General features: G+C 38.1%; 2 protein-coding genes across 2 annotated transcripts in view; one reads left to right on the top strand and one right to left on the bottom strand.

The window, feature by feature from the left end:
* Nucleotides 1–18,791, bottom strand: part of LOC150080519 (uncharacterized) — a 115,122-nt gene that overhangs the window by 85,465 nt on the left and 10,866 nt on the right. The window lies entirely within an intron of this gene.
* Nucleotides 182–739, top strand: LOC150080520 (protein ZBED8-like). Its single transcript, XM_090380720.1, has one exon. The coding sequence runs from the start codon at nucleotides 182–184 to the stop codon at nucleotides 737–739; it is 558 nt and encodes a 185-aa protein (XP_090236846.1).

The following is an 18,791-nucleotide window of genomic DNA, read 5'->3' as shown; positions in this document are numbered from 1 at the left end:
TCAAGACAATGAAGGAAAAATTTTTAAAACATCAACGCTCAAGCCTTAATAAAATCATCTGCAGTCCAAGCAGCCAGTGGTGGACTACAAGCATCGTACGATATTGCAAAGAAAGAAAAGCCACATACTCTTTGGTGAAGGAATAATTCTACCCTCTATAAAAATAGCAATAGAGTCATTTATGAAAAAGGATGCTAATCCAGTTTTAAGGAGTATTCCACTTAGTAATAATACAATGCAACGGAGGATTGCTGAGATGGCAAATGATGTCCAAACAACAGTAAATTCAGAGCTGAAAGAGGTTATGTTTGCTATGCAATTAGACGAGTCAACATTTGGAAGTATAAATATTTTAATATCGTTTGAACAGTATTACAGTACGAGTAAAAAAGCAGTAATAGGTGAATTCCTTTTTGCCAAATCTTTAAAAACTGATTCCAAAGGTGAAACAATTTTTAGATGTGTGCAAGAGTATTTTGAAAAGTACGACACTCCCTTTAGTAATATAACCGCAATTGCAACCGATGGGGCTCCACTTATGGTTGGTAAGTACAGAGGATTTTTAGCTTTAGCTAAAAAAGAAAATCCTAAAACACAAACAGTACATTGTGTTTTACACAGACAACACCTTGTTGCCAAAAACATAAGTGAAGAATTGCACGCTGCTTTGCAAATTTGTTTTAAGGTAATACATAAAATAAAAGCAAATGCTCTTAACAGCCGACTGTTTGCTATGTGAAAAAAATGACGAAATTTTCAACCGATTGCTCCTTCATACAGAAGTTTGCAAAGGCTTGTAGAATTTTTTAAAATTCAGTGGTGGAATTTCTGAACATCAATCAATTGCTGTTAAATTTAGTCAGTGTAAAAACCACCTCTTTTACCTTGCTGATATATTTTCAAAATTCAATGAAGCAGAAAAAAACTGCGAGGCAAAGACATTACAATTATACAGAGTTGTACAACTATTTTGGGATTTCAAGATAAGTTAATGCTCTTCAAAACTTCACTGGGTCGTAGAAATTTTCACTTCTTTCCAAATATGTCATCTTTAGAACGAGAAGTCGAAGCAAATTTTCCAGATGCCGACATATTTATTTATGTAGCTCACCTCGAACGTTTAAAAGAGGATCTCGAAGATAGGAAAGTTCCAGAATGTCTCCATTTCATGCAGAGGGTAATAAGGACGATTTGGATCTGGATTTGAGAGAGGGAATTATTCAAAGGAAATTAATTTCGGTAATACTTTTTAAATTTAAATCCATATATTGTAAATTTAAATTTTGTAAACTTTCTTAAGATCAAAATTTACCAAATAATGGATCGGTCTAGTAAACAAACCAGACTCAACTTATTATGCTTTCTTTGCTTCCAATTAAGGATTATACCGATCTCAAATTAGAACTTAATGCATTACTAGAAGAATTTGAGTCACTGAAGAAACGGGTTTGCCGCTGGAAACAAATGGAACTGGGAGCTAGTCAAGGACCCAAGTATCTCCTCACCAGCCAAGTTATGCACCCATACGACACAATGTTGTTCCACAAACTGAATACAGAGAGATAAAAGAAGAGGACATCTGTGTCATGTACGACCTTGTCAATCAAAGTGGAGCGCGCATGATGTAACTGGGGAATAACGTGTGCTTATAACGTACGCCAAAATCGATCATGACACATTAAAATTTGGAACACTTCAGCAGCTACATGACCAAAATGTGAATTGAAAATTATTTGTTCTTTTTAAGTCATATGGAAAGCAACTTATAGTTGCAGGCTTCAAAATTTTGCTACCACCTCACAATACGACAGACTCTGTACGTTTCGAATGATATGCAAATTTTGGAATTTCGTTGTATTTTACATGGAAATCCCGAGCTGTTTAAAGAACAGGATGACACTGTTTGATGCATTTTCCCGGGATATAAAATGCGTGATGTGAATCTCCCTGAATAATTATTCATTCTTCATCCCACAAACGAACGATTGTCTGCATAAAATATTTCTGTATTAAATAAATGCACGTTTAAGATTAAAATCGAAAACTGAAGTGATGCTTCTTTTGTTCTAATTCTAATTATTACGTGGAAATATCTTCGTGGAAATGAAGTTACTTCTATAAATTTCCAGAAATACAGAATAAGAATGCACGAATATTATTCGTGAGATTTCGATAAATCTCTACAACTAACAATTCGCAATCTGACACCACCTCCCACCAAAAATATAAATAACACATGAACTGTTGTTTTGCCAAGTTGTAGGGTTTTAGATGCATTAGCAACTTAGGACATATTGCGGTGTATATAATATGTCTGTAAATTTGTGTGTGTGTGTTTGGCCATTTCCTGTTTTATGGACAAAAAAACCCGAGTTTCCAGGAATAAAAACAAAGCTACCCTCATCTGAGAGTAACTAACTCAGCCACGTTGTGAAAAAGAGCCATAAAAGTTCCTCGCGTCACTGACGGGATTCGAGCTCAGGTCTTTTCCACCCAGCATGGGGAGGACGACGAATTTTATACCAACAACACGTAAATATGTTCAAAATGGGGTTAAATATTTGACATTATTAAAAAAATTCTAGTGGATGATAACATTGTTCAAAAAGTTCGGCGACTGACTTTGTGTCTTGAAATTGCGGCATCCTAACAAGTTGTGATATTGTCTCAACATGTTCAGTGACTCGTGTAAATATATTAACTCATGAATTGCCCGTTTTTCTTAGTGTGAATTGACGTGAGTTGAATAGAAGGTGATTTATGTGTTTCATCGCGTTTTACAATGAGTGATTTTGCTGAGCAGAAATTTGCATCAGCTTTTGTTTCGAATTAGGGAAACGAAGCAATATTAATCAAAAACAGCTTCGGAGAAAGCTGTGTCGTTCGAGGACTTTGCAGTGGTTTTTAAAGAGGGCTGATTGTCCCTTGAAGTTGATCCTGCTGTGGCCACCCCTTAACTTCAAAAACCAATGATGTCATTGCTCATGTTAGTGTTCTGATCAAGAGATAACATTTAACTGTCCGCGAAGTTCTGGTAGAATTAATATTCCTTATGAGTCAATCAATTTTAAAACAAGGTTTGGAAATGCAACGAGTTTCAGCTAAGTACGAGCCTTTCAGCCTAACTGATGATCACAAAAAGCAGCGAGTTCTCGCATGTTAGGATCTTCGGCAATGGTGCTGCTGCTGACTCACACTTACTTTGTTTCTTCTGTCATTACTGGTGGCGTATGATTGTGACCGGAAATAAAGGCCCGGTCCTCTCAACTGAAGACTCCGTCTTCTCCAAGGTATTTTCATTATGAATGAATTTGAACTTGTATGATCAGCCAGGGAACCAGGAATACTGCAAAACGATTCTACTTTGGTTGCTCAATGTTTTTCGGCATCTTTTTTCTAATTTGCTAATTTCCGGAAATGAGGGCTTCAGGAAATTAGCACTTGCATCACGAAACCCCTGCACACTCGGTGCTTTAAGAATTTTTTGCGAAGCATTCCATCATGTTGCTCCTCCAACCACCATGCTCGCCATATTTAACTCCCTATGATTTCTTTTTGTTTTATCCCTCCGTGGCAACTAGTCAGCACGATATATCGCCGTCTACCATTCGTTTCGAGAGGTACAAGTTCATTCCGTCAACGATTGGACGAATTTCTTTCACGCGAGGCTGTATCAGGAATTCAAGCGGAGGGTAGAGGGTTTTCAGGCAGCACAACATTCAAAATCGGCCCATGAACGCACTTCTGCAGATATAGTGCGCTTCTCCGTTAATACCAATACATAATATATTTTATTTTTGTTTTCTAAGCATAAACTCACCTTCAAAGGTCACAGATTTGAAAAGACCGAAGAAATATTCAGTAAAAAAGTATACAGCGTCAAGGAGACTACTTCGAAAGAGAGTCCGAAAGAAATCTAAATAGTAATCTTAATCGTGTTCCAAATATTAGTTCAGTCTTCGAACTTTTTGATCACGCCTCGCTTGAATATATTAGCATAACTCAACGGGAGAGTGACAAGAAACGCAATGCGAATTTCGGAGTTGTTAATACATTTACACAGGATCTGTGTCACCAAGAAAGAAAGGTAAGTGTGATCGGAAACAAAAAGACTGCAGTTTTAATACAGAAATGAAAGTGGGCAGCAAGAAAAACAAGAGATGATCTCCACATAGAAATCGCAGATATGGTCCTCAAGGTTCTTTCCTCAACGTGTATGTTGAAGAAAGTATTTTTGTAGGCATATTAAGGTTGATCAAAAGACAAAAGATAGCTGAAAAAGCGGCTGTTAACTACCACAATGAAAAGAAGACTGCCTTGGGCAAAGAAATACAAGGGTTGGAAGTACAAGGACAAAATTTTCAGTAGCGAAACAGTAATAAACCAACATCGTTTATCTGACAGTCAAACATTCAGAGGAAAAAGTGTTTCAAGGATGCTTTTCATATTATGGCTCGGGGCCAATTATTTCAGTGCAGGGTGTGATGAATTGTGAGAAATATGCAATGATGTTTTACGAAGAAAAATGCTTATTTAACTGGAAAATGTCAATCTAGGCAGCACTGGCATATTTCAGCAAACATTGCACAGTACCATATATGCGAAACACCAAAATAATAAATAAATCTTCGGAAGAAAACAAATGTTGATTAGTTTGGCCTGGGCACTCTCGAGACAGTCAATTGAACATTTTAGATGATTCGTGAGGTAAACGTAGACTGTTGAGCTAAAGAACAGATGATACATTTCAATATCAAAGTACTGTTTCGTGACAATGAATTCAAAAATGCCTAAAAATTTAATTATTTCAAAGCTAAAATGGTTAAAGATGTTACCATGCGAAAGACAACCAACAATTTTTATCAATAATCTGTTCTCTGAATAAATGTTATTAAAATGAAAATTTTTGTCGTGTTTATAAGATTTTATTCGTTAAAATTTCAGTCCTCTACGATATGACAACCGAAAGAGGTAAAAACAAAGTTTTTCCGCTTTTGGAATTTGAAATGAGGCCTCCAGACCTGTACGCAGTACTCAAACCGTGGCCTGACCATTGCCTTATACAAAGGGATAATCAACTCCTTATCCCTGCTAGCAAAATCCATGCATGTCATTGACAATACTCCATGACCTTCTCTGGCAGCCTGTCTGCACTGCTCAGAAAACTTCATATTCGACTGCACAATTTCCCCCAGGTCTTTTTCTTTTTCTACCACCCTAAGTGTAGTACTACACATTTTGTACGTTTCTCTGGGTTTGCTGCTACCCATGTGCAGCAATTTGCATTTGTCAATGTTAAACTTCAGTTGCCATCTCTCGTTGCCACCATAATAAAAACAGCAGCTAAACTGCAAATTCAGTGCCCACAGATTAACTAACAGGACCCCCTCTGCTGTTTAACAACGAATCCAAACCAAAGCCCTCTAACAATGGCGCACCCAGAAAATTTGTTTGGAGGCCTTTATTTCCCCCTAATTCCTCTGGGTGCCCCTACGCACTTGACCCTTCAACGCCCCCCAATGGTGTCGCGCAATGCGAAATGGTACTTTCGTCGCTGAATAAAAACAGTTCAAAATTGATTCTATTAAACTACAATTGTTTCGAACCTTAACCATTAGCGCATATAAATTTAATATGCACAAAAAAAAAAAAAAACAAACCTAAGCCCTTATAATCACTAAAGATGTTCCTTAAATGCTCATTTAAGCAAAATCCTTTACTTATTTAGGCAAAATCAAATCAAAAACCGTTAGTGAAAGCCCAGGAAAACGTTTTTTAACACAAGATGGCAGCACTTTCAGTGCCACTTATTTACAAAACATCGAAATTTAAATAGTGTATTACTGTGTTTATATCTCTCTGTATTTTAAGAATATTACATCGCTTTGATTTCTTTATTTACCATTTACAGATTATAATCCAGAGTGTGTATATTTGTGGTTCAACTGCGTAAATTTATGGTTCAAAGATTTATAGAAAAACATCGTTTTCTACAGAGTAACTGTTGTGTTCAAACATGCGTGTGCAAAAGAGAATTTTGTCTAGAGGTTCTAGTGCGCATGCGTGATTCGTTAAGGAAGGATATGCCCACAACTGTAGCAAAACATCACTGGGCTGCTTCATCTTGATAATGGTCTCCCTATACCACCCTCTATTCTCCGAGAGTGTGGTATATGGACACTCATTAGGGGAGGATACGAAACCAAAGAAATGTTTTCATTTGTTCCCCTAATGAGTGGAGTTTAACTCGAAAGAAGAAAATTTGATAACAAGGAGGACATTATTGAATACATAACGAGAATACTAAGAGATATTTCTAATAACGAGGTTCAGACATTAGTCATAAGGGGCTGGATCAGCATTTAATGAATTGATGGTGGATATTGGAGAAGTTGTAGTTGTTTAATCAGAATTGGGTTTGTCAAATGAAAGGTGAAATGTAGTTCACTGCAAAACTATGGACAAGATTTCCAGTAAGTGGAATTAAGTATATACAGGAGGAAAAGAATGGGTGAAAGAATAGAATCCCCAGAGAACTCCAATAGTTGAGAAGTAGTCGAAATCCTTAGAAATATCGAAGAAACGACTCGAGTTTCTCCCAGCTTTACCATGAAACGAAATTTGTCCACAAAGTGGCAGCTTATGTAGGTGTTGAAACTATTGATAATCTTGGGATTTCAGGCTCGTGTTATAAGTTACTGAAATTAATTTTCAAAACATTCTTTTCAGTTTAATATTTTGTTAAATCATCAGATAGAAAAACAGAGTGGATCGTGGCTGTTATTAAGTTGAAAACATCAGTGAGAGCGAGTGAAATATTGATCAGAAACAAACCAGTTAATCTGTAGAACAATAGACACAGCTGTGCTCCCAGTTAATTGATTGATGTTAGGAAATTAAGGGAAAAGTGGCATATCGACTGGAGGATAGCGAAGCTTAAGTAACACTTATCGGAGACAGAAACTAAATTAAGCCATGGAAGGAGGAAGGGGTTGAGCGTCCTTAATGAAAAACCGCTTTCAAGAATGTAAGAGTTGCTGCGGGGAGACGAACACCGTTTAAAAGATGTCACAACTTAATCTAATAGGTCCACCGAGAGAGGTAGAACAAGACGAAACAATCCAGTTTCTCACTTACCCCCAACCTATCTGATCAGGTAAACCACTCTTGCGCACCTTTGGGATCCTGCGAACATTTTGTTACAACGGAATGTGGGGAGGAAGCTTTATCGATGGATGGTTTGGGGATTTTTATTTTTCCTTCTACAATTCACTGATTTAACCTTCCGAGGGAATTGGCCGTGAATTAAATTAAGTTACTTCCAAACACGCTTAGAATGGTTGTTTTGTGTCAGTTACTAATATTTCACCCTCGTGGAGTCGCGGACCTTGAAGAATAATCTCGGAAAAGTTTGAAAATCTTTAATTACTTTTCTAATACCTCCAAATGATCTTTTGCGATAAATCTAATTGAAAATTCGTTTCTTAAAATGTATCGCATATCGTTTTGTGAATGAAATCGCAAAGAATTACAATGGATAGCAGAGTGGTAAAGTGCAAAGGCATAAGTACACGTACTTTGAGTGACCGAGGTTCAAGCCCGTTACTGCTAAATACGTTGCTGTTTCTTATATTCTCTCTATCTTGTGAACTCCTTTGGTCATGTGGTCGTCCTGGAGTACAAACAGAAAATTAATTAAAATTAAAATATAACAAGCAATTATATACGATTCTTAGCCAGAGTCGCATTCGATATCCTGAAGGATCTCATTGGAATTTTGACGACTGTCTTCTATTACTATTATGTAAGAAATTTTAACTGCAATAATTTAAAAAACATAAAAACAGTCTCAACCGAAGGAGTGAAGTAAGCTTAGGGGGGGTCTTAGAACAGGCACCAATTTTGGCTCGCTTACAGAAGCGTCTTTATTAGTGAACAAAATGAACGCAGATCTTTCGATGCATAGGGCACGGGTACGAACATCGAGACCTTTTTATGTTTGTAGGGGACAACCTTTGCCAATGTCAACAATGGGCATCATCCTGCCAGTGTCAACAATGCAGCTCGTGTTAGCGTGGGATTCTACAATGGGCCCTTTGGTGATGCACATTAGGCCATTCGTGGTGCCAGTGGAGCATCATTTCCATGACACAGGTTATATGGAAATTTTTTCGACCAAGCGCTTCCCTTCATAGTTGCAGTGTATCCATCTGTTAATGAATTCTTCCAATAGACTAATGAGCCATGTCACAAGGCCACGATTGTACACAATCGGCTCCAGGAACATGGGAGTGAATTTAGCCTACTGGACCTCCTATCTAACCATATCCATTCAAATTGACTGTCTAGAGGAGAGGTGTAACAAGATCTTTAGAGCAGAGATCCGCACCCATCCAATTTGCAACAAATGTGGAAAGCAGGTCGCTCAATATGGATCAGCATTCCTGTGGCACATTTTCGACACTTCATTGAGTCCATGCGATGAAGAATCCAAGATGTTCTGAGGACTAAAGGAGGATGTAGTCACTGTTAGATAGGTGTATCCCTAATAATGTGATTACTCGGTGCGCATTTCGGGTCTCCTCGAATATTTTTACAAATTTCCATATGATGTGAATATCAGCATGCAATGTAAGCAGGCGATTAAGAAAGTGTGTGGTAAATCAATGATTCACGGTTCCTCTGCATCTACAGAAAAATAGTTATAGTTACATTATACTGGTCAATGCTTTGGAGGTCGGAGAAAAGACATTGAGCTTTTGAAAGAATTCAAAGACGATTGATTCGTCTAGTGACAATAGCAAAGAGATGTCCATATGAAGAGAGTAACCCTCATTTTTTTAAAAGTGTGAGCTATTGAGCCTTGAAACAAGATATCTCAGATGGATCTGTTTGACGTATACAAGGAATTGAGAGCGGAACACATTAAATGGCTATGGAAATTTCTCATTGAAATGGGACTCAAAACCAGGGGGGGAACTATTGGGGGAAACTAATGGAGTATCCCTCAAGAAGTTTACGTTCGGTTAGCGTGTTGTTGACCACTGGAATAAACTGTCTGCTTGGGTGATTGAGGTTGATAGCTTAGTAAAATTTAACAGATAACTGGATAACTGCCTTCTGTCAGTGGGAAGAGTGCATAGATCTAATGCAAAGCTATATATAGCACAATACAAGTATTGCGTGATTTTTAAAGATTATAATATTTGCATATTATAGTATTACTGATGACGGACTCTAAGTTATTCGAAACGTATGGTTTTAATAAACAGTTTCTAATTCCAATGTTCAAACGTCTTTCCTATGTCTAATATCAAATATTTTAAAATGCGAATCTTGGTTTTTGATGATCTTCTATTCTCGAACTCCTTTCCCGCTTGCGAGAAATAATTTTGAGGCTTTGATCTCCTTCAGTTGGCGTGCGTTCTAACATTTCCACTTCCCCTGATTCAACAAATTTCACAATGCTCGGTGTTGGATAAATATTTGAGTTCGAATTATACAATTAAGATAATATATGGTCGTAACCATTGCTACTCCTTATTCCAATTCCCGTAGGGTCTGTTTATTGGATTTTCCCCGGTACAACGATGGTGATTTCACCAGCATGCCAATGAATGCAATTGTCTACGCACACCACACAACGGCTGTTTGAATGTTATATCAGATGCTGAATTACAATTAGAATCGATATGATAGCGCTGAACTTACGGTCAACAATTTCGTGTACGAAAATGTAAATATAGAATATCACAACCAGAATTGTGAGTTTTCGTGTAAATAATCAGATTTTATTCTAAATAGCTCCTGAAATTCAAAGCCGCAACATAAATATAAAATGAATCTATTTGAATATTTCTACAGCTTTTTAAATTTGAAAGCATTTTACTGGTCATCCAGAGTACCCAGAGGAAAACCTCCGGCCCACCACCCTTTTCTCTTAATATCGATAATTTTCTGAGATTCATTCGTTAAGATGTCCCATTTATTTACTTTATTGTATTTATTTGATTTTTTTTTTTTCTTATAAATATACGCCACACTTCTCACAAATAACTCTCCGAGACAAACAATTTCGCCCTTCTCCCTTTGCGTTTTTGCTCGACTCATTAATAACGGTCATGCGATGTTGGTACCTGTTAGCTTGGCCCATTTCGCGTGTGTCCATTAGCCGAATGAAATATTTCTCTAAAGGTAATGCTAGTTATTTTTTCATGCCATTTTTCGCGTCCTCGGTGAATCATGTGCAGGAGTGCTACGAGATCGGTGGAGCATAGAAACCTGACGCCAGCTTCCCCTTAACCCTGCGACATTTCGCCACATATTTCACGTTGGCTCATTGATCAACGTGGCATAAATCAAACGTGTGTTTCCAAATGTTTCATTAGAACGGGGTTTTAAATCCGAAACACGTCAATAAAAACCATGCGAACGCCAGACCGATTTTGTGCAATAAGTTAGACTCGCCATTCGTCATTTTGAATGGTACTTCGCCAGATGGGTTTATATTTATTAATTCTTTTTGTGAAGATCAAACTTTTAAGGTCGAAGCTTTTTTTTCCCATACCAGGACCGGCTCATCGCCATTCTTCGCTGTACGTAGCTTGCCTCGTGTTAACTTCCATTTGCACTTTTTTATTTGTATGGTAGTAGAAGAAGAAGATGAGATTTGTAAAAGACTTCTGCGTGCGTATTTGGGGAATTTGTTCTAGATGGCGTTGTTTCTTTATTCCTTTCTCTCTCTTTTTTTTCTTTTTTATATATTTTCATCATTTATCTCTCACTTAATGTTTTTCTTAGACACGATAACAGCCCAGTTCCTTAGCTATTACCTCACGGATAAACAGAAATGCATGTTTCTTCCATCTTTTCGAAGCCATTAAATAAATTACTTATGTTCTTTCGTCTCATAAAATACTCATGAAATCTGTTGCAAAACTAGAGTGGGCTTGCAGCATCCAAGGTTTTCATCGAATTTTTATTTTTTTTAATATAAAAAAAGCTATCTTGAAACGTATTTGAAAGTACTTGGGATAAAAAAAAAAATATCGAAGCAATCTGTTTGGAAACATATAGTCCATAAAATATTTAATATCCATCAATAATAAGTGAAGTGCAATGAACGCACACACACACGCACACACACACACACTTCTGAGTATGTTTTCTTACATCCTGGCAAAACCCTCTGTAGGTTTTTAAAGTTAAATATAAGGTTTAGAAGAGAAACATTTATTATATTAGCTTTAGACGTGTCAAAAGAGGTGTGTCATCGTGTTCTGGATCACATGATCTTTAATAAACAACCCAGAAAATTCTATTTTTATTATCTCATGTATATTAAATTCTGTAAAATCCTGCACAATCTAGAATTCTTTAAAAGATGTTCGATGTGAGATTTATACGAAATGAAGGCTTCAAACTTGTAACATAACTAAAGCTGTCTTTTGTCTGAGCGTTGTCACTAGAGACCACCATCTAATGAGACAGCTGAAAGAGGATCTAGTAGCAATGTCTCATCTTGTAAACAAATAGCCAATTAACATTATGGCGAGGCCATCTGTTCCTTGCAAAAGCAAATTTGTTCTGCTGCGAGAATTAAGGCCATTGCATCTTCTGTGCAGTTTGAAACCCGCTGGCCCCAAAAACAGTTGAAAGGACGAGACAGTGCTGCAGACATTTAATTTCTATGAGGTCATATTATAGGTTTAATTATAATTTTGAATTTCTCTCTTTTAATGCTATCTCTTGTTTGGTAAACTCTGTAACTGAACCCAAACTGCTCTGCAATTACACTGCCCTACCATTAATATCCAGACAGACATCCTTTCATAGTTGATGACGTCTAACTGAAGCACCACGTGTCTGAAACAACTTGAAATATGTTTAGGCCTTCGAGGAGACAGTAGTACAACTGTAAATACAAGATTCCGCGATCGGTGGAGTTAACAGACTTCCAGCGCGGAATGATAATAGGATGCCATGTAAGCAATCGGTCTGTACGTGACATTTCAATGACACAGATTTCCTAAGTCGATGACTGTTGATGTGATATGCAAATGAGAGCAGACTAGTGCTGAAACCAACACGAAACGATTCGGAAAATCTCCGAATGGAGGTGAGAGGAGACATCCTTACAAAGAATCGTCCAACCAGAACGCAGGTCGACGTTGTCTGAATAAACACAGTCCATCAATGAGACGATTGGCAGACACATGTCAGCACTAGTACAGCGTTCAGGACCCTGCATGATATGGGTTACCACGGTCATACTCTCCACAAGCCACTAATCACCTCGACAAATACCAGACGCCATCGAGCTTGGTGTAAAGCCCGCCATTCTTGGACCGAAAGCCAACTGAAAGCTGTGCTTTGGAGTGATGAGCCATGATACATCTTCTACCCAGCTGACGGTCGTGCCTGGATGCGGCGGATGCCCGGAGAAAACTACCTGCTGGAATGTATCGTATGACAATGAAGAACTCCTGCCTTGCAGATCCTTAACGGCAGTCTGCCACTTGATCTGTTCTTTTTGTATCGAGGTTTGTGCTTCTGCATCAGGCACTGTCCTTGTGACCTTCTTGGGTATTTCCATCAATATCGCTTCGAATCTCAAGGGCGACAAACCTGTTGTTGGAATCTTTTGATGCAGCATTGGCAAGACAGGTGATCCATTACATCTAAGTTAGGGGGTCTTGTTACGTTAAAGTTTATCCCTAACGTCACTTTTGCCACTCTAGAGTCCACTCAGAAATGGTTTCACACTGGTTTGTACACTCTTTATTTACTCTCTGGTAATGGCTCTCATAATGCAAAACTTGCTACTTTCAGCCTTGCTGAAGCACCACTCTGTTCTTGTGGTGCCCAGAAGACTGGGAACATATTCTATACCACTGTCATCAATAGATCCTCCATAAACCATTCTTCTGTCCACTGGTGTGGAATTGAACCGGACTTCCTGAGTATAATAGATAAAATTTCAATGTTTTCTTCTGTTGTTAGGGCGTACGAGCTGTAGAATAGAGCATTTCGAGGACGGACACTGGGCAGGCCATCCAGGTGATCGTCTTCCTGGTGGCAAAATAGCCAAAAACAACTAAACGAACATATTCCACAAACATAATATTACGCACATTTCTGGCCTTTTATAGAGATCTGTATTCATCACAGTGAACCAAGGCGGAGTTGAACTGACGTTCGGGTGCCGCCCTACATAAGATCCTATACCTGTCTACATGCTTGTCTACATGTCTATGATAATGAAGTTTGCGAATGCAACATGATGGTCAGGAGCTGTTTTTCATGGTTTGGTGAGACCATTGGTCATTTTGAACAAAACCATAAATGATAAGGTCTTGGACAATAATGCGTTATCTACTTTGGGGCAGCACGTCAAGAAAGAGAGTTGAACTGGCCGCCGCTTTGAAGGCCGAAAGGCGGAATATATCCCAGGACATTTACCAAAACTGGTGGAAGATGTTCCATGGAGACCAGAGGCAGTCGTAAAGGCTGAAGATTTCAGAACACGTTATTAGTTTTGTGAATAAAGATTTAGAAATGCAAGGTATTAATCGTTCATTGAAATTAAGCGGATATAAATGGTAGGGCAATGTGTGTGTGTGGCTGGTCTTGCGCTTGCGTAAGTAAGTGACCACTTTAGAACAACTGAAAAACAAGAGTTAGAAAAGGTCAACACGTGAAGCTGGAAAAATGTATGCTTGATGAAATCTATGGCCATTCGCTTCCATAAGAGACTTACTGACGCGCACTTGGCTTTTGTCCCCATCCCCCATCACAACTAGTTATACAGCTCATCAGCTGCAAGCTAAAGTAGGGAGAAAAACAACAGGCGACCCAAGCTCACGCACTTGGCTTTCCACTCTATTCTAAAGCTAGAGAAGAGAAAACTGTAGCTATATAGAAGGCCAACTATGTTTATAATGGCGGCAAAACAAAACTTAGCGATGTTTGTTATTTCGTGCGAAGATTTGATTAAATTTTTGCGCAATAAAATGTCTTGTAAATTGATAATAACTTCACATACTTCGCCATAATTAGTCCGTGATTTTTTTTATGTGACTTTGTTTATTGTCATTCATTTTCGTGTAATAAATTGAAGTTTTTTACATTTTAAACCACCAACACTACCTTTTAATAATTAAAAATATTTACACATGTAAATATGTTCGTTTGTTAGTACTTAATATTCACTGAAATTTCAAAATTGCCTGACCTGTAGGTATAACTCTGAAATTTCATTAATGTAATTAAATTATATTTATTAATTATTCTCTCAATGTATTAATTATAATTAAATTATAAAAATCATTACTCAATTATTATTTATAAAATGGGTCCTGGGCCTCATAGAGAGACACCCTTTCTTACTCGCAGTAATAGTTAATTAATAATGCGGTATATTTTTATTCCGATTTTAATTTGGAATGTCGTCTAGATTCCGCTAGATGGCAGCACAGCGCCTAGCTCGTTTCAGTCCAAGATCTAAATAGGCATAAGGCGTAATTTTACTTTGTTGTCGTGAAGCCTTTATTTATTTTATTTATAACTATAAGAGTTTATTTATTTTGTTTATATAAAATCATGGAATGGATGGCTATTAACGGGGCCAGACTTGGAACCCGGTGTGAGAATAAATGTTGGGGGAAAAGTATAGCAAGGAGAAGATCTTTCCAGGACTGTGTTCCTCCACGTCCTGTTGACATTTAGGTGTCTTTTCAGTCCTTTTTCTCACAGCAACGACCCCCGATGGAATCCAAAGAGCTCTCAGTCCATAATTTTAGGTAGTTGCCAACTCTCCAGAATATTTCTTTAATGTCAATTGCTTTTTGGTGGTCTTTGGAGTAACATTTTTATTTATTTATGTATTATTTGGAACGAGGGGATATCCCAACAGTTAATACATCAATCGATCTGAAAAAAGGGTTTTGAAAAAAAAGAAAAGGAGACGGACTATTAGTAAAGCAAACGTCAAATCATAGTCAAGATTAGCAGAATTATAAAATGAGTAAGGAACAAGTTGGTTAATGTACGCAGTGCATCATATTTCATGCGCCTTAGCAAATAGTAATATTCCACGATACCTGGGCACATCGCTAAAAATTCAGCAAATCTGTACCATGACCTTTTAAAGTAAGATGGCTGCCTGATCGCCAAATAGTCACTCTGAATTTTTTTCTAGAATCTACAGCATCGTGTTCATGGTGTGTCTGGATAGCAGCCTAGGACACTTCAGCATCTCTTACGCGTTGAATCTATTTCTGAAGTTTATTCAATACGTTTTCTGGAGCATTTATTACTGAAATGTTAACTGTTCTCTGGATTCTCCAGCGCAGTTGCTGACCGTGTAAAACTCGAATAAGTTTCTAGACATAGTGCCTCGCTCTTTGTCCCCCATCCACTGTCTCTGTGGAATACTAACAGCATTCCTCTCTAAATGTCATTCAGGGGCAATGATTTCTAAAAGCGTGATCAGCTAACTGAGAAAAGAGTCTTTAGGGAAATCGTGGAGTCTTGGGCTTCTGGTACACGCTTCATCTGAGGCCCTAAATGCTCCGGAAGGCAGCCAAGAGCGCGTGACGACTGGTGGGCAAGCGTATCCCGCAACACTTTTTCTTTTTTTTGTTTAACTGGACTGGGTTTTTATTTTATCCATTATTTTTTCGCCTTGTCCAGGGCCACCAGTCAGAATCGCATCTGTTGAATAAATTGGGGTTATGGAAACGGGCATAAAACGGAAAATAAACGCATTAGCGATGTATTGGAACAGCTTAACGTGTACAATAATGACTCATAGCCATCGCCGATTCGTGTCAGCATCTGTTGGACGGTGAATTTTCTCCCCTAGAGCGGACGATAATTCCACCCACCGTGACTGTACCCCTTAAACGCGCACACAATGAGACCTTGTGATCTCCCTAATTGTGTTTTATCCTGCCATCATTTCCGGTATAATGTGAGGTGACTCAGAGCAAACCCGTAATAAGAATTAATTCTCAAAGGTGTGTAGCCGGATTTAATAATCGGAAAAGAAAGCAGTTAGTGGTTTTAAATGGGAGGCCCACCAGAGATTCATTATTTCTTTCGTTATCGTTAAAGGTAAGATTTTCCCGGATGTGTATACGTTTTGGTGTATAGATTCTTGGGAAATTTGAAGGTTGGTGATTTAAAATGTCTGAAATCGATTCACGATCGACGTACCCGAGTTGATCCGTAATCCTCTGATTGGAATTTTTCGTAATCTAAAACAATATAATAACAGTAACATCTGATGGGGAAAATATAGGAGGTGGACAAAATAATGAAAACACTTGATATGAAAGTAGTTTTAAAACAACTCAGAAAGAACTTAATAAAGCTGAAAATTACTGCGGAGCCGCTATTGCCAAGCCACTCGTTACTGATGGTAGAAAGAGGATTCAATGGTGTAAGGGGAACAAAATCTGGACACTTTATGGCTGGAAACATGTCATATTTTCAGACGAATCATCACTTGCACTTTTTCCAACATCAGGAGAGTTTATGTTTGTCGAATGCCAAAGAAAGCGCATCATCCCGGCTGTCTTGTGCAACCACCAGACATGGAGGATGATCAACAATGGTTTTGGGCAGCAAATCTTGATATTCTTTAGGTCTTGTCATTACCCTGAAAGGGAAAATTATTGCCACTGATTACCTTGATATGCTGACTGACCAGTTTCATCCCATGGTGCAAGCATTGTTTACCACTAAGAATGCCATGTTTCAAGATGATAATGCTCCAATACACATAGCCAGATGTAATAATAGTAATAGTAATAGAGGCATGTGATGCAAGAAAGCAAGCATATGAGCTGATGTAGCATCAGCCAAAAAAAAAAAAAAAAAAAAAAAAACACAATTTCACACAACCATTCTCTCTAAACGTTTGTCCAGTTCCTCCTTAAATTTATTTAACCTATCAACTTCCACTACGACAGATGGAAGTTTGCTGCACATCTATTCTACAACTGTCTTTCCTCAATTTGAATTTATACCCTCTCAGGTTCGTAATCTGAGCGAGAGGAAGAATCCCAACAGCATTCAGCTTGCTCAACCCATTAAAGGACTTATTCACCTCAATCAGATCACCTCACAGATGCTTAGTCTCCAGCCGCTGCAATTTTCTGAACTGTCCTCCTTGGCAAGAGGACTCCTTCGTTCCCTTCAAGCAACTCAACATCCTTCCTGAAATGAGGCCTCCAGACCTGTACTCAGTACTGACGGCGTGGCCTGACCATTGCCTTATACAAAGGGACAATCACCTTATCTCTGCTCAAAAAATTCCTGTATATCATTGACAAAACCCCATGATCTGCTCTTGCAGCCTGTTTGCATTGCTCAGAAAACTTCATTTCTGACTGCACAATTACTCCCAGGTCTTTTTCATTTTCTACCATCCTAAGTGTAGTACCACGCAGTTGGTATGTCCAATCTTGATTTGAGGAGCATGAAACTTAGGATAAGCATACACAATCACAAGTCTAAAACGATATTGAGTAATTATGAGCATATTTGGAGAGGAGAGTGAGAAGCAAATTTCCTCCACCTTCATCGCTCAAGGAGCTTGAAACGTTCCTCCATGAACGGTACATATTCACACAGTTCAAGATTTATTTGAATCAATTTCACATAGAATACAAGCTGTTTTAAAAACAAAGGGTAGCCCAACCTTATATTAGTGTATACCTCTAACTCTTATCACTGGTGTGTCCATTATTTTGGACCCATCAGTGATAAGAGTTAGCAACTTACGAGGAGGGGGACCAAAATTTTAAAATATACTCTGAGCTATTTAGAGAAATACAATTTTTTTGTTTCTTTGATTTTCCTTTTTTTTTAATCATGAAACAACTACTTATAATTATTATCATACAGGGTTCCGATAAACCCCTATATTTTGAAGCATTCACCTTCTTATTTGCAGGCAACATCACCTCTCCACGACCACGCTCATTATCTAGTAGAAAGCCAGCATCGTTCGAACCCATCTCGCGTTCAATTTTCAGAAGCGAATATGCTTGTGAAGTCAATACTACCGCTGAACACTTCTTGTGAGATTTTTCCGAGCTGTAATGCGGCAGTTGCCCAAAATGAGTTTCTCAACTTCGTTATGTCCATGTGACTGACTAATGTTAATGTGATGATTAATTTTACTGACTAATGTAGATGTGATGAACAGAAAGGGAAACAAATAGGGGGCGAATGGATACGTTTATCATACACACATGACGCGGATAATTAATTTTATAATGAAGTGGTAGTACAGATATAATGTACTATAATTGTTTCAGGCCAAATTTGCATATTATGAAGACTTGAAAAACTCAATAGCTCACAGAGAACTTTCCTCCTCTTCCTGAGATCGGCTAACTACAACCCCGAACTAAGAAACCTTTAAGAATTCCTTTGGTTTCCGACGGATGAGCAACAAAAGTACTATTACTGTTAGGGAGGAAAATAAATGGCTTACTGTTTCACAAATAACACTGTTGTCACAATGAAACTGCCTTCTGCCACTCATCTAATAACACTCCGTATCCAATGACTTCATGTGCTCTGTTCCCAGTTTCCTCGGTACACATTGCTGACCAATGGCTTAAGCGATAAATGGATAATCCTCTATTTTAGTACCCTGGTTACTCCGCTCGGTAGGGTCGAAAAATAAGAACTTCGACAATATCACCCCTCATCCATCGCTTTAACAAACAAACAAAAAAGTAATTTTTCTCGTGGGACCCTTCACTGTTCGCAGC

Source organism: Mastigoproctus giganteus, chromosome 9 (assembly GCF_048544385.1).
Source record: "Mastigoproctus giganteus isolate SK-2022 chromosome 9, ASM4854438v1, whole genome shotgun sequence".
In the NCBI taxonomy this organism is placed as follows: Eukaryota; Metazoa; Arthropoda; class Arachnida; order Uropygi; family Thelyphonidae; genus Mastigoproctus; species Mastigoproctus giganteus.
The sequence above is the reverse complement of the archived record's forward strand: the minus strand, read 5'-3'. Positions and strand labels throughout refer to the sequence as shown.